Genomic DNA, 16,439 nt, shown 5'->3' on the forward strand with positions numbered 1-16,439 from the left:
TTTATTATTATTTATATATTCTTTAGACAGCTGTGTAGGTCTTTGTTGAAATGTCTCTATGTCTCTTCCTCAGTGGTTTGTGCTCAGGGCCTGCAGGCGAAGGACAAAACAGGCTCCAGTGATCCTTATGTAACTGTTCAAGTTGGGAAGACCAAGAAGAGAACGAAGACCATCTACGGCAACCTCAACCCTGTCTGGGAAGAAAACTTCCACTTGTGAGTACAGTGGAAACTCATCTATAACAATTGAAACTGCTAATGTAATGACTAACTTACGATAATATGTCAGCAAAAATGAATTTGCGAACCCTATTTTTATGTTTTTGGATCATAAATACTCACAATACTTCACAATTCTGCCTCATCCAGTGAATGCCACAACTCATCAGACCGCATCAAGGTGCGCGTGTGGGACGAGGATGACGACATCAAGTCACGCGTGAAACAGAGGTTCAAACGCGAGAGCGACGACTTCCTGGGTCAAACCATCATCGAAGTCCGGACTCTGAGCGGCGAGATGGACGTTTGGTACAACCTGGGTGAGTTTTCAAGATAAGAGAAGAGAAGATGGTGAATTAGAGACGGATGAGAGGAGCAGCAAGTCGCGCAGAGATAACAGAACAAGAAACAGATAATTGAAGCGCTTGTCTCTCGTAGATGGAACAGATTTCAGCCGAATAAGGAGGCATGTATATCTTACTTTCATTCGACAGACAAGAGAACTGATAAGTCTGCTGTGTCGGGAGCCATCCGGATGCACATAAGTGTGGAGATCAAAGGAGAGGAGACGGTCGCTCCTTACCATGTCCAGTACACCTGTCTGCATGAGGTCAGTCCGAGGGGACGTCTGGTGGGAATCTTCCAACTGTTCTTGTGATTATTTGCACATGAAATGTAACATTAAATATGCAAGAGCAACCGGCTATTCAGAGTTTATTAGTTCCAGTCAATTTAATTCTGGGGTTCACATTAACACAATCAATCACCTTGTAAATTCTCTGTTTCTGCCTTTCTACCCCGGGAAATGTGCCACCTTTATATAAGAAAAAATAGTTGCGAACGTTGGGATTTTTGTAACGATTTAACAGTTGAAGTCATTAGTGATTGTCTGGAATTATTGAGCCATTTTCACCAAGATAGGGGGATATGACTTTCTAATATGAGACTGTCCTAGCGAATAAGAAGATCCTTAAATTGGACATGCAATTTGGATCGTTGAGTAAGTAGCTTTCATAGTTTGCCCTGTGATTGTGAACATTTTGAGCACTGTGTGTCTGTATCTGCCAGCGGGCCATCACAAAAAATGTATGCATACTAATATGTTATTTCCACGACAGGAGAGACTTGCAGAGACTTGCATGCATTCCTAGTTTTCAACATTGTTCTTTACATGTATCACAGACAGAAGTAGAAAAGGTTTGTTGTGTTGGTTTACATCATTCAAAATTCAATCAGCTTCAACGTGTCTAAAACTGAAGACATAACACTATGACATATGTTGACATAAACCAAACATTTCTGTCTTTGAGAAGAAAACAGATCATTTTAAAGTCATATCATAAATATTTGCGCAGTCAAACACATGAGCGTGTTGCTTTGTGTTACCTCAAAGTTTCCCATATGACGTAATTAAAGGCTATTATAGGCTAAAGACTACATGTATTTGATATGTATTCATGTTTTTAACAATTTACTTTTACTTCTCAAGCTAACACTGATAATAATTATAATAGCCTAAGGCACAAAAACATCTGTACCTGTCCTTTGTCTTTGTCCAGCATCTGTTCCAGTACACAACTGAGGAGCAGAACGGCGGCGTCGTGAAGATCCCCGATGCCAAAGGGGATGACGCCTGGAAGGTGTACTTTGAAGAGACGGCTCAGGAGATAGTGGACGAGTTTGCCATGAGATACGGAGTCGAGTCCATCTACCAGGCCATGACGTCAGTCCCTCATCCATTACTCTGAATGTTTGACTTTTAAAGTTAAATAGGAAAGATTAAATTTGACTTCACTTACCAACACACTTAGATAATAAGTATAGTTTATTATTTGTTTCAATACACGAGTGTCAGGAGCAAGTAAATCCAATAAATGTCTTCTTTTTGCCACTTCCAACCAACAGCCACTTTGCCTGCTTGTCATCTAAGTACATGTGCCCCGGAGTGCCAGCTGTGATGAGCACCCTGCTCGCCAACATCAACGCTTACTACGCCCACACCACCCAGTCCTCCAACAATGTTTCTGCCTCGGACAGATTTGCTGCATCAAACTTTGGCGTGAGTCCCTGATGAATATTTCTCCCTTCATCATATGTGTGACTCTGTACTAGAGGGGGTCTCATATTATAACTGAAGATTGCTTTTAAAAACTCCTTAGAAAGGACTAGCTGTTGTTCCCTCTGTGGCTGTAGATGACACTGTGGTTCTGCCTACTTCTCCAAACATCCAATCAGCTGAGCCTTATCAGATCTGACCTCGGGTTTCTTTACTCGGATGGTAACCGGTTATCTTTTCAGCTGTGGTGAGTTTCTGAGTGGTTTGTTCTGTTTGTGTGTCTTTTCCTGTGCAGAAGGAGAGGTTTGTCAAACTGCTGGATCAGCTGCACAACTCCCTGAGGATCGACCTGTCCATGTACCGGGTACTGACCGCTTCTCCTAATCATAACGAATACAAAACAATCTGTGTGTACATGTATTGGCATGCCTCTCTTCTGTTCTGGGCCTGAGATGAAAATGATTTTGTCTTGATATGTTCACTGCTGATATTTCCTTTATCTCACTACCTGAAGAAAGAGAAACTATTTAAACGAAAGTGAACATTTTGTGCTGTTTGTAATCTTTGCTTGTGAACGTACTTTCAGAACAACTTCCCAGCCAGCAGCCCTGAAAGACTACAAGACCTCAAGTCCACAGTTGATCTCTTGACGAGCATCACATTCTTCAGGATGAAGGTAAAAAAATTATTTTCTTTTCTTTTCTTTTCTTTTCTTTTTATTACCTCTTTTTAGCAGATTTAGCAGCCATTTTAACCCGAGCTTTGCCCCAGAAGTGCTCTAAAGACATCACATAAACTTCTAACCGTGTTTTGAGTCAGTTTGGGCTGAACCAGATGTGAAAGTCGGGATATTTTGCACCGAAAATGCAGGAGCTCACACCACAACACTGTTACTCGGTCCACATCACCAGAAGTCCCCTCCGACCATGCTGTGGTCAACATTTGATTAGTTTGATTCAACGGAGGTAAACTGTTGATGTACGTCTTTCATTATTTCAGCCTGAATTTTCCTCTCTTGTTATTTATGTGGTAGCGATTTCAAAATCCTCGTCCCTATGGAAAACAACCTCCGAGCTAGCAATCTACACACTGCAATCGACAAGTTACTCTAACCTGGTTGTCTCCCCACGAACAAAACAAGCTCTATTTTTCAGGGGATCTGTCATTGCATCCTGGGCTTAGCACTGCCCCAGATCTCCTAGAGCAGAATGATAATGAAGCTGGACGTTTCTCAAACAGTGACACAGTGTGGAGGGTTTTTTTTGGCAAGACTAAAATGTAATTACCTTTAGGGGGCAGATCATGGTTGGATCATGGCTGCTTCATTATCATGGTTATAATAAAAACCATGTGGTTATTAGGTTCTGGAAAGATCTAGCGTTGACTGGGAAACAAGTTTCACAACTTGTCTTCACAGTAGCACTCAACTCTAAAATAAACACAATTTTCCAATACTTTCTGTAAAGTAGCCTCGGGCATAAACTTAACATTAACCTATCCAAACTGAAGCTATTACCATGAAACTGTGTGTGTGTGTGTGTCAGGGTGTTAATGTATTTTGGTACAGTTTGTGCCGCTCAGTGAGTTTATGGTTAAATTCCCACTGAGATAACCACCTGCTGAGACTGCGCGTGTGTGTGTATCTTTGAGGCGAATTGGATTCAACCATGTTTTTTGTAACATTTGTTTTCAGGTCCAGGAGCTGCAGAGTCCCCCCAGGGCGAGCCAGGTGGTGAAGGACTGCGTGAAAGCCTGTCTGAACTCCACCTACGAGTACATTTTCAACAACTGCCATGACCTCTACAACAGGGAATATCAGACAGACCCTGTAAGTCTGTGTGTGTGTTTGCAGATGATGCAATTAAGAGTCTTATTGCTCTCACTACAAAGAGATTCTCGATGAACACAGCTGCTAAGATGTGAGCTCATTATCTCTTTGTGTCTTCAGTCGAAGGCAGTCCCTCCGGATGAGCAGGGTCCCAGCATCAAGAACCTCGACTTCTGGTCCAAACTCATCACCCTCATCGTCTCCATCATAGAGGAGGACAAGAACTCCTACACTCCTTGCCTTAATCAGTGAGTCTCTGGTCATACATGCATGCAAACACTCCTGATTTTTCGTGGGAGTCGCCCCTTTCTTAACCCTTTCTCTCGCTGTGCTCTGGACAATGTTGTTATTTTTTGTGACATAAATTGTAGAAGTTGACTTTTGATTGCTTTTTTGCACATTTTTTGGTACATTTTGTTGGAGGAGGAGTCGTGGGTGGAGGAGGAGAGGCAGTTCAGACTTCAAGGGCAGAGAAACTTTATAAGATAACAGCCCTATGGGATTTGTTTAAAGGTAAAATAAATACCTAAAGCAATAGAATATGAGGATGGAAGTGTCAGAGAAAGAAGAGAAACAGAAACAGACTAAAAGACAAACAAACAGCCTTTGTTTGTTTTGAAGCCACAGGGTGTGTCCTGTCAGTTCTGAGCTGGAAAATAACAGACGTGTGTTCACAATATCTAAGCACATCAAACTGTAAAAAAAACAAAAGCATCCAACAACAATATCCTTCTGTATTATAATGCTGTGTATGTTTGCACCTGTGATGTGCACTGACAGCAAACATGAAGCCTGTATGTATATAGACAGGTAATCCCTGTACATGAACCACTTTGGTTGTTGGATGCCACTTTTTAAAACTGTTAAATTAATACTTATGATATCTAAATATATAAACTTAAAATGTTTAGTACTTCTCTGTTGCATTTTTCTGTGTCTGCTAAAAATATACAGATGTAACATTGATGGAGTTAAATAAAAATGAGGCTGGGTTATGTCGTTAAATAATAGAGTACCATTACCGGAGCTGGATTTAACGCAGAGCGCTGCCTTTTTACAGGTTTCCCCAGGAACTGAACGTGGGCAAGATCAGTGCCGAGGTCATGTGGAATATGTTTGCACAAGATATGAAATACGCCATGGAGGGTAGGTGTTTCACCGTGTGTTGTTGGGATGGGCCGTGTCATGTGTTGAAGTGCGACTTTCCTCATTTTTTTCTTTCTCTTTTGATATTCAGAGCATGAGAAGAACCGCCTGTGTAAAAGCGCGGATTATATGAACTTGCACTTCAAGGTCAAGTGGCTCTATAACGAGTACTGCAAGGAGCTCACCACTTTCCAGAAGCACGTTCCTGAATATCCAGCGTAAGTATCATATAAGCAGCATCCAGGCCTTCCCTTGTACATTTACCGCTGTGGTGCAGAGACTCATGTTCTCTCTCCTCCGTCCTTCTTCTGCAGTTGGTTTGAACCATTTGTCATCATGTGGCTGGACGAGAATGAAGAAGTGTCCCGAGATTTTCTACATGGAGCCCTGGAGAGGGACAAAAAAGACGGGGTAACTGCTCTCATCTGTATTCATCACTGGAAAATGTTTACAAGCAAGCTAATGGGCGTTGTCACAAAAGAAACAATGTTTTCTCTGTTGTTAAACTAACTCTCGGAGCGGAAGGAAAGGAAATAAGCACATTTCCCAAATCGTCGAGCTAGTCCTTCAACGAATGATGTCAGTTTTCTTTAACAAAGCGTGCAGAAGAAAAAGAAAAGACACTGGCGGTCATGTGACACTAAAGTTTCACTTCAATACAACAATTCAATTCTGCTGAGGCTGTAATAAAATACGGTATGAAAGTTTAAATCTGACCTCCTACCTGCAGCATCCTCAAATCCAAGAAAATTATTCATGCATTTCTCATGCAAATTCAAGCAATTCACATCATCTCCCCTGACTCAGCACATTTCAGGCTGAGAAGAGCAAGTTGAAGGCCTCAAGGCAATCAATAATGACTCAATACCACAGGCAAAAAAGTACGTACACACACACACACACATACCACGCGGTGTCTCATACTCTCGCTCACACCTAAACATCCACGCAGCAGGAGGGTCGATACAAAGCAGCTGAAGATTCTCCCGGCTCATATGTCAGGAATCCTTTGGGTCCAATTACTGTCGCCAGAGGCAGCTTCTGCATCCCTGTGTCAGCAAAAAAGTGGTCCCCACTCACAGTCACATACCATCACAGTATTCGCTAATGGCCGGGCTGTTAATGAGGGCCCTGCTCCCCATCATAACCGTGTGATCGGCTCCATGGCGCTCATCCAAGCGCTTTCAGAGGAATCACTTCGCAAATAATTGCAGTTACACGCAACTGAAGCGGGGTCAGTTTCATTGTCTTTGATACGTAACGCCGCTGTCGCCGGGGGAATCAAACCCGTCACTTTCGGTGTTAGTCAGATCACTGTGCTGTAGCATCAGCACCGCCGCAGAGCAGCTTCTCATGCTTTTTCCCCCTCTGGTTGTTTCTCTCTTCAGTTCCAGGTCACATCAGAGCACGCTTTGTTCTCCTGCTCCGTGGTGGACGTGTTCTCCCAGCTCAATCAGAGCTTTGAAATCATCCGCAAACTGGAGTGTCCCGACCCTCAGATCGTGGGCAACTACATGAAGAGATTCGCCAAGGTGACTTTCACCTGCCAGCGCTCTCTTTACCTGAGTGTGATTAAGTTCTCGCTGTAACTGTGCACTCATTCCTTTATTTTGTTTTGTTTCTCTCAGACAATCGGCAACGTCCTGCTGTCTTACGCTGACATCATCGCAAAGGACTTTCCAAACCATGTCAAGAAGGAGAAAGTGGTAGGTGTTTGTTCCAAGATGGAAATTTCTATCAGTGGAACAAACAGCAGCGCTCGGATAAATGGTTTAATCTGAGCACCATCGAGACTTGGTTTTAAGATGTACGCAGTTTGGTGTATGTGGTCAGGTTGATTAGTTCCAGCATAATAAACCGCTCTTCATTGTAATAGCCGTGGCCAGGTTGCAGTGTCTCAAAGTGAATTGGGGCTGTGTAATTAGCTGAATGTGGTGGGCTGAGCTCCCACAGAGGCCAGGAGCCCCCAGAGGAGCAGTAATTACTGAAAACTCCTGCTTCTCCTGCCTCACATCACCAGGAGTGTTTTCGCCAAAGAAGCAATAAAAAAAGTTAGAAGGACTAACCTTGATTGATTACAATAAAACGCTGGGAGCAGACAGGAAAGGGAGAGAGAAGTGTGTGTGTAATGATTTTTCTCTGTCTCCCCTCAGCCATGTATCATCATCAATAACATCCAGCAGCTCAGAGTTCAGCTGGAGAAGATGTTTGAGGCCATGGGAGGAAAAGATGTGAGTGTCCATACATGCAGTTATTGTTATGATTACCCAAACACAACATGGCTCCTGTGTTCATCCCGTTTTGTCTTCATCCAGCTCAACCTGGAGGCTAGCGACTTCCTCAAGGAGCTGCAGAACAAACTCAACAGCGTCATGGACGACCTCAGCCGCATTTTCGCTGTCAGGTGGGCGTCTGTTTGATACCTGTGTGGGATTAAGAAGTGCTGCGACCTTCTCTGCAGCTGAGTTCAGGGCCTGTTTTTATGTTGTTCTTTTTTATGTGGTGATGTAGTTTCCAGCCCCAGATCGAGGACAACGTGAGGCAGATGGGAGACATCCTAGCCCAGGTCAAAGGGCAGACTGTGCCGGCCAACGGCAGTGTGGTCCAGGAGGCCGACAACGTCCTGCAGCCCATCATGGACTTCCTGGACAGCAAGTAAGTGCGGCTGGGTGTCAAACATCAGCGCTGTTTAGGATTTGAAATGTGTCTCAAAAATTCTGGAAAAAAATATTTTCCTCAAACTAAACGACTGAAGAAGATTTTGTTTTGATATTAAAACTCAAGTATCGCTGGGACACTTGTAATAAAACACTTATTATAAACTAGACTGTTTATACATTTATGAATGAACTCAAACACTCAAGTTATGGAACAAAACAGTGCTCTTCATCATCATCAGCCTGACGAAAAGCAGTTTTTTGCTCGAGACGTCTCTACGTTGGTGCATTAAATAAATAGATGCTGCCGCTCTGCAGTGTGCTCGACTTTTTCTTTGTTTCATTTTTTGCTCACTTTGAACTCAGCACCTTTTCTTCTTCTGGTTTGGCTGTGCGTGCATACTCCTATTTTTATCATTTCAAACGCTGAAGTTACCACGGCCCCAACAGACACACACACACACTCACTATAAATAAATGAAAATGTGTGTTTTGCCTCCATGTTGAGGGATTGTGTGTTTTTCTTTCAGCCTGTCGCTGTTTGCCAAGATCTGTGAGAAGACAGTCCTGAAGAGAGTGCTGAAGGAGCTGTGGAAACTAGTGATGAACACGATGGAAAAAACAATTGTGCTTCCCACACTCACTGACCAGACGGTATGTGATTAAAAAACAACATTCAGTCCTCTTTTCCTCACCTTTTTTCTTCTTCTCTGCTTCTGAATTTCATTGCTTTTCATTGCTGGGTGCCACTGTGATTGTACATTAACCCATCTGTCCTGCCGTTACTCCATTCTCTCTCCCTTTCCTTCCTCTTTTAGGTTATTGTAAGTATGTGTGTGTTTGTGCGTGTGTTTGCGTGAGTGTGTAGCCTTTGTCAGCATGAAGAAACACTCTATTTTTAACAGGAGCCTCAACACCACCATCTGTAGCCTTTGTCGTTCTTTTTTTTAAACAATTCGTTCTTCTTCTCTGTGGATATCAGTGCATCAAAACATGATTGAAACGGCAGCACGGTGCACCAGAGGCAACATTACCTGCCCATGAGTCCCTGTAATACTGACTGTCTGTACACCAAAGCACCTGAACCTTCTCTGTCTACCAAGATGACACTTGTTATTTGTGAATGTTTAATTGAAACATATATAAATGAGGACAGAACTCTCTCCCCCCTCACTCTTCAAACTTCTTGTATCTGCAGCTGTCTGTCTCACTGAACTCACCCCTCACTCTGCAGACACCTCTCAAACACCGCTCTTTCCTCCCCTCCGCACCGTTCTCACTCGTCTGTGCGTCTCTCCACAACAGGGCACTCAGATGATCTTCAACGCTGCTAAGGAGCTGGGCCAGCTGTCCAAACTCAAGGTGATGAAAACGGCAATAAAAAGCCAGACAGAGTAAATGTATTTCAGATGTAAGCAACAACAGTAGTAACTGTGGTGTAGGCTGACTCCTTTGTTTGATCTGTCCTGCAGGAGCACATGGGAAGAGAGGAGGCCAAAGCTTTGACTCCAAAACAGTGTGCAGTCATAGAGCTGGCACTGGACACTATTAAGGTATTTTATGATGTGTTACACAAGCAGAAGCTGACAGTAAATAGGTGTTCTTGATTCTTACTTTTATAAAAATTTACAGTACTCTGTGTTTCTTCCATGGTTTGTGTAGGATAAAGTCTAATTCAAAGTTTGGTATGTGTTAAATTTCAGAATGATTAATCAAATAAAAACTATTTATTAATAGTGCGGTGCTGAGGATGAATTGAAAAGTCTCACAGCCAGAGGAAAGAAACTGCTCTTTAGTCTGGTGGTACATTACGACACTAAAACAAAGTTTACTTCGTTTCTCCTTTGTCATTTTTTGTCCAAAGAGGCCGCCAGCATCAACAAAAGCTGAACGTTTCTTGTAGTAACTTTAAATATATGCATAAATGTCCAGAACACCCTGAATATGTATTTGTATCGGACTTTTTCTTCCCACTAATCTGAAAGAAGAGAAGAGCTTGAAATCCAAAACTTAACCACTGCATGTAAAAATGATGTCATCACCTGATACATCTCCCCTTAAATATTCTTCTGAATTTTTTCTGATCAAAACATTCAAATTTGGACATCTTAAACATCAATAGAATCAAAATGTTATAGTTTTAATACTTAACAGCACTCAGCTGATACTGCAACTGCCTGTTTGGTGAACATCAGTGCAGGTTTAGAGGTTCAGACCATCACACCGCTGCTCTGTAGCTCCAAAGCTGATGAGGTTGTTCCGCTCTACTAAACAGTTTTGTCACAAATCGTCCACTTCGAGCTCTCTGTGTCCTTCCGTCTGTCTGTGCCTCCGCCCGCCTTCTACTATAAGCACATGTCATGTCTCATCTGTTCACGCAGCAATACTTCCACGCCGGCGGTGTGGGCCTGAAGAAAACCTTCTTGGAAAAGAGTCCAGACCTGCAGTCTCTGCGCTACGCCCTGTCTCTGTACACGCAGGCCACAGACAAGCTCATCAGGAAGTTTGTCCTCTCGCAGAGCGCTCAGGGTACGACTTCAGACGGCAAACACACAAATACACACACACACAAACACTGTCGCACAGCGGGTTCAAACAATTTCACACAAAAATGCTTTCAGTTACCCTCAAAGAGCTCCACTGCTTTTTCTTACTGTAACGTCGGCTTATGGAATTAAATGGGATTATGAGATTAAACAGAATAACTCGCTTACAGTGTTGGAAGAAAATGTTTAATTCATTCCTTCAGTGAAGTACAGTGGCAACACCAAAACTACAATTTGCATTTACTGCTTTTATTTATATACAATATGATGCTAAAGACCCACAGATGGATTTAAGATGAGCAGAAAAGGGGAATTATAGAAACTTCCATGTCAAGGACATCATTGTTACCGAGGTCTTTAAACCATCAGCTCCAGCTCTTTAGTCTTTATTTGCAGCATTTGAAAAGTTGTATGGATGCTTTGTTTGCCATCTTCTGACGCTGACTCTCCTCTGTCTCCTCTCAGTCCACGGAGGAAAAGGCATCAGGTGCACGGCCAACGAAGACACGCCACCGGAGAAACGTACGTGTCAGCAGTGTTATGTAAAATCTGCATGTCCCCCCGAGCAACCCGCAGCGGCTCAGACATCTGTGTGATCAAACTGTCATCAACCACAGATAACCCGAGACAGCAAGCAGCGTTAGCCCCTCGGCACAGCCCCGACTCTCTCTCTTTCTACTTGTTTTTCCTCCTTTTGGCTTCCTGTTTGAACTCTTTTTCTGTCAGTTAATTGAGAAAAGGCACGACTTTTGCAGAGGACCGCTTGCGGTAGATGAAGCTTGTTACATATGTAGAGTGCATGCAGAAATTCAAACAGCTGACCAGGTGAAAACAGCAGCGACTTGAGATCAAGGAGAGCGTAGGATGTGCAAGACACGATGAAAGAGGGAGAGAAAGGAGCTTTTCCAAGGAAACTTGTGTTGCGGTTTGTTTGTTTTTTCAGTTTCGTCTCCTTTTTTTTATTTTTCCCTTCAGCGTCAAGAGAGTGTTAAGAACGAATTACCAGCCATTGCTGCATTACAGTTTGCTGTTTGCTCAGCATTAGAGCTGGCACAAAATCTGCTCTACCCAGCCAAGCCCTGCTCATCTGATTATCACAGAGAACCTGTGTGTGTGTCTGTGTGTGTGTGCATCTGTGTGTGTGTGTAGTTTGTGCATGTTTATATTTAGTTCACAATCTGCTGATGCATCCCATTTTCTTCAAGTCATATATCTCAGCTGTGCTACATTATGGCCATCCAGAGCCAAATGGGCAAACAAACACAATGGACCACTTACTGTGTGTGTCTGTACAGCGTCCGGAGTGGATGCGGTCGGCGAGGTGGTCATGTGCGTGGACATCCTGCCCCAGCCTAATGGAGAACACAAGATCAATGTGAAAGGTGAGAAAGCAGAACAGACTGTCCCATTTCTGTGATACCTCTCAGTTATTAGTCTGTACTTCTCGTCTCTTCCCGCTTTAACTCAACCTACTTTGATCCTCCAGTGGTGGCTGCTAATGACCTGAAATGGAAAGCGCAGGGCTTCAGGCCTTTCGTCGAAGTCTACATCATCGGTCCTCACCTCAGTGACAAGAAGAGGAAATTTGCCACAAAGTCCAAGAACAACACCTGGTCGCCCAAATTCGCCGAAAGCGTCCAGTAGTGAGTGTTCGCCATTTCTGCTGCTGATTGATTTCTCTTTCTTTCAGCTTCCTGTTCAGTTAAATCTATGCTATTGCTTTGGTAACTGGCTGGACGGGACAACACACGACAGACAAAATACCTTAAATAAATACAGAGAAGACAATAAGATAAAAACAACACATATGAATTTGAAAAGCTGCAGGCTGCAACTTAATTTTGCTAGTCCAGACGGCTGGGACTGGTTAAGTGGTCGACTTAAACGCACAATGTAAAGTTTTATTTGTCTCTAGGGGGTCTCTCTATCAAAGCAATAAAAACAAAAGACAAAAGAAGGCTCATTTATGCCCATTTAGATGGCCGTCTGTCTCTATTCGTATGAAATTAATTCACAGAGCAAACAGAGCAGTAACACCGGAAATTGAGAGGAGCAATGTAGCCAGTAGTTTGAGAAAGACAACAGAAATGTTGTCAGAGGAGGTAACGTATTAAAGTTTTATTCACGTTATGTTCGGGACGTCCTTCCTCACTCTGTGACGAATCATCTGGCGTTTACTCAGAAGTTATAGCGACAGGCAAACAAATGACACGTTACCTTGATTAAAATAGTTGTTTTTAGACATTTTACAGTGGAAATCTAACATATTATATCTTTAAATGCACCAGAAGAGTTTAAATTGCTCAATTCTTGAATGCGTGAACTAAATCATGGATGCAATTCTGTCTTGTTTCAGCTCCTTGGGCACCGAGGTCGGTCCAGAGAGCTACGAGCTGCAGGTGTGTGTGAAGGACTACTGCTTCGCCAGAGAGGACCGCACCGTGGGCATGGGCGTGCTGCAGGTGAAGGACATAGCCAGCAAGGGCAGCGTCACCTGCTGGATGCCGCTGGGCCGACGCGTCCACATGGACGAGACAGGCCTGACGGTGCTGCGCATCCTCTCCCAGCGCAACAACGACGACGTGGCGAAAGAGTTCGTCAAGCTCAAGTCAGACCAGCGCTCGGCCGAGGAGGGCCGCAGCTGAGGGGGGACACAGTGTGTGATAGACGTAGTATTATGCACACATATAGTACTCACACCTTCATAGATAGACAACCATGTGCAATACACAAGCACACTCATGAAAACGCTCTATTGTACATATATCTGCATACATTATGCAACATTTACATCGCAATGTTATCAATGCAAACATGGAGGAATATGTTTATAAAGATCATATTTAATTTTGAAATATTTCCACAGCTCTCCTCTCTCAGTTTAGGGTTAGCCTCACGTTAGCAGCACTCGTCAGTCGTTCACTCAGTCTTTCCTAAAAACACATCACACCTTTTATACGCTGTACACGTGATAGAAAAAACAGCGCAGAACAACGAAAACCATGTGAATAGCTCAAGAACGACCACTTTGCACTTTTGCTTCTCTGTGTCTTCAGGAGAGCAGTCCTTGCCTAGCTATGCTCTGTCCCTCCGTCCGTCCGTCCGTCCTCTTCGTTGTCCGCTTGCCTGCCTGACTGTGTGTCGTTCTTCCAGTCCGTCATACTCTCCCGTTGTTTGCTCTGCGTAGTCCCCCCCCTCCCCCCCACACGGTGTGATGTGTTGTGTTCAGGTGGAGTTCAGGCACAGATCTAAGATCAGCTTCCTATTTGCCCCAAAAATCCCAAATAAAGAAGAAAAACACACAACAAACTGACCTTAGATCAGTCTCCAGGGGCGACATCACCGCTAGTCTGTCCTGTAAATGTACGAACGTCCTGCATGTTGACCCCAGGAACACTGTGATTCACTCCCCCTCCCACATAAAAAGATGGGTGCCTCCAGTATTTTACCTGTGTGAGCATGGTGCATATATAACCCCTCGTACAATAAGGTTTTTATAATAATCATGACCTGACTAACCTAAAAAAAACACACCAACGGTGGAGAGACGCTGAGCCTGATGTGTGATGTGTTGATAGAAGCGAAAGTTGTGGCGTTTTTTTGTTTTTTCTTTCTTTTTTTGTTACATTTTCTGCTTCACGTCACAACAAACCGGAGCAATACCCCAGTGTCGAACACATCCACACCCCTAGAGTGCACATTAACTCCTAAAAGAAAAAAAAAAAAGGGCTACGGGATCAGTGGACTGGGATGTCAGTTTACGCACTAATACATGCCGTCCACGCTTCTGTTGGCAAAGTGACCCGCGAGGTTTCAAACCCCGCGTGCCCCCTCGTCGTCCACCTGCTCGGCCACACACTCAAGAAAGTCTGGAGGAACCACAGGAAGCCTGAAGGACTCACCCCGACCTCCCTCCCTCCTGCACACGTTATCCAAACCCATCTCTTTAAGGCAATAGTGGTTTTTATGAAGAACGAGCCCTATGTGAACACTGCTGTGTCTTTTGTTATTGTGTGCGTGCATGTGTGTGTGAAGGTTGTGAGCGTGTGCAAAAAAAAATAAAAAATGGGCTCTGAGATTGTGAGCAATATACTGTACCTACATACCCCAAAATGTAATGCGCTGTCAATATAACCACAGCAAAACTGCAATATCCAGATCCGAGGAATGGGAAACTTATGATTCTTTCTTGTGTTTGTATGTAAATCGCTGAGATATTTTTTATTTACGGAGTCATAAAAATCCCCATTCCTCTTGGAAAAGCTTTTTCTCACACATTTTTTGAATAAGAGAGAAGGAAACGTGTTTTGCCTTTAGCAGGACCAAATTTGCACGAAGCGGATCTCAAGTTTGTTTGTTTTGTTGTTTTTTTATTAACAAAGAAAGAAGCCATCAGAGTCACCGCCAAGCGTTTATGTTCCAGTATTAGTTTCAGTCTCGTCATGTGCGTAAAAATGAACCTCTTTACACACTCGCAGTCCTCGCTCGTCTTGTGGTGTCTTCTGTGAAATGATGTCGGTGACAGTGAGTGAAGCCGCTGTGAAACCGTGTGGAGCTGCACCAGATGTCACTGCTGGCCTGTCACATGTTGTCTTTACTGAAACATTTCTTACCAAAAAAACAAAGCTTCTGAATGTTATTCAGCCTCAGCAGAGCCTTCTTCCTGCGGTCAAAGGGATAGCTTGGGGACACCAAGTCATGCCTTTTTTTTTTAATTTGGGCGTCCAAATTCCCCTGAAATAAAACCGATCATGGGTTCAATCATGCTTGATTTGCGGGTGAACTAGCCCCTTTTTTTTTTAAAAAAAGGAGCTTTTCCGCCACATTGACCGCTCAGTGCAGTTACATCGTTTGTGTTGTCGAAGTAATCCCAGGACTCGAGACAAAAGCAACAACAACAAAATAATGAGCAGTTTGGGGCTCGTTGGTTTGCCTGCTTCGTGTATGTACGCACACAAACACCTACTGCTGCACACACACATACACGCACCACACACACACACACACACACACATCCACACCGACCTCTGCTCAAGCACAAAAGGGCACATGTAAGATGACACACATGCATGCATGCACGCCGACACAACTCTGTGGAGACCAATGACGCCCACCCTGTGAATAGAATCAACTTACAATTGCATGATGGGAAACTTTATCGTGCCAGCACGTGTCTCTTTGATGTTCCTCTTTTTGTTTTCACTGTTTGTTTTTGTTTTTAATTTAATTGAAGCTCTGTAATGATAAGTCATCAATGTTTTTTGTTTTATAAAAGGCTTGTGAATACGTCATCTGTAACCAATATGAATGTAGTGTGAACACAGAACTCGCATGAGAGAATTATTTTCTACTGAGGATGTTTCTAATTTGTTTCTTATCATTATCGATCGTTCTTTAATGAGGATGAAGTGGAAACTGGAATGCAGCCTGATTGTGATCTGCTTCCTATTAAAAGGACATTTGTGTCACAATCTAAACGGCTGTTTTTATTATTCCTGCTGTGATTCGTTACATCTTAAAATAAAATAAAATCCAGCGATGTCACTCATTGCATTGTGGGTAATGTAGGCGGCATGGAATGAAAAAGGTGATATCTCTGGTTCTGCTGTATCGATTTATACCATTTGTTTTTAAACATTATGAATTCAAATGTGTTATCAGTGCCAGACTGCTTTCCAAAACATGGTGCCTACATTACCCACAGTGCACTTCAGCCACTGAGTGACATCACTGGAGGCAATTCACATAGTAGTATTACTCCCAAACACTTTAAGTTGGTGTAGTGACCCTTTAGTAGTATCAAGAGCACAGGTTAAAGTAAATTATACATATATTTGTGTGTGTGTGTGTGTGTGTGTGTGTGTGTGCCATTATGAGTCGACTTATTTGATACTCAGCATTTATATTTTATTTTTTAATCCAAGATCAAATATATAAACTAAATGTGGCCTTCCCTGGCTTTAGTAGGTAACTAGTAACTTAATTATC

General features: G+C 43.2%; 1 protein-coding gene across 1 annotated transcript in view; it reads left to right on the forward strand.

Moving 5' to 3' along the window:
* The window catches only part of LOC311266787 (protein unc-13 homolog A-like), a 17,491-nt gene extending 1,563 nt beyond the window's left edge, over window positions 1-15,928 (forward strand). The window contains exons 4-28 of the mRNA XM_084369321.1: window positions 74-215; window positions 369-538; window positions 713-828; window positions 1,778-1,941; window positions 2,124-2,277; window positions 2,570-2,638; window positions 2,861-2,950; window positions 3,968-4,102; window positions 4,223-4,350; window positions 5,163-5,248; window positions 5,340-5,466; window positions 5,563-5,659; window positions 6,637-6,780; window positions 6,877-6,954; window positions 7,402-7,479; window positions 7,564-7,652; window positions 7,760-7,903; window positions 8,436-8,559; window positions 9,211-9,267; window positions 9,378-9,458; window positions 10,287-10,434; window positions 10,917-10,973; window positions 11,747-11,833; window positions 11,938-12,094; window positions 12,808-15,928. Coding sequence (XP_084225447.1) covers window positions 74-215; window positions 369-538; window positions 713-828; window positions 1,778-1,941; window positions 2,124-2,277; window positions 2,570-2,638; window positions 2,861-2,950; window positions 3,968-4,102; window positions 4,223-4,350; window positions 5,163-5,248; window positions 5,340-5,466; window positions 5,563-5,659; window positions 6,637-6,780; window positions 6,877-6,954; window positions 7,402-7,479; window positions 7,564-7,652; window positions 7,760-7,903; window positions 8,436-8,559; window positions 9,211-9,267; window positions 9,378-9,458; window positions 10,287-10,434; window positions 10,917-10,973; window positions 11,747-11,833; window positions 11,938-12,094; window positions 12,808-13,096 — 3,011 coding nt within the window. The 3' untranslated portion in view covers window positions 13,097-15,928. The remainder of the gene's footprint in view (window positions 1-73; window positions 216-368; window positions 539-712; window positions 829-1,777; window positions 1,942-2,123; window positions 2,278-2,569; window positions 2,639-2,860; window positions 2,951-3,967; window positions 4,103-4,222; window positions 4,351-5,162; window positions 5,249-5,339; window positions 5,467-5,562; window positions 5,660-6,636; window positions 6,781-6,876; window positions 6,955-7,401; window positions 7,480-7,563; window positions 7,653-7,759; window positions 7,904-8,435; window positions 8,560-9,210; window positions 9,268-9,377; window positions 9,459-10,286; window positions 10,435-10,916; window positions 10,974-11,746; window positions 11,834-11,937; window positions 12,095-12,807) is intronic.
* Window positions 15,929-16,439: the final 511 nt, after the last annotated feature.

This window comes from Pagrus pagrus, assembly GCF_965226575.1.
Source record: "Pagrus pagrus genome assembly, chromosome: 12".
Taxonomy (NCBI): domain Eukaryota; kingdom Metazoa; phylum Chordata; class Actinopteri; order Spariformes; family Sparidae; genus Pagrus; species Pagrus pagrus.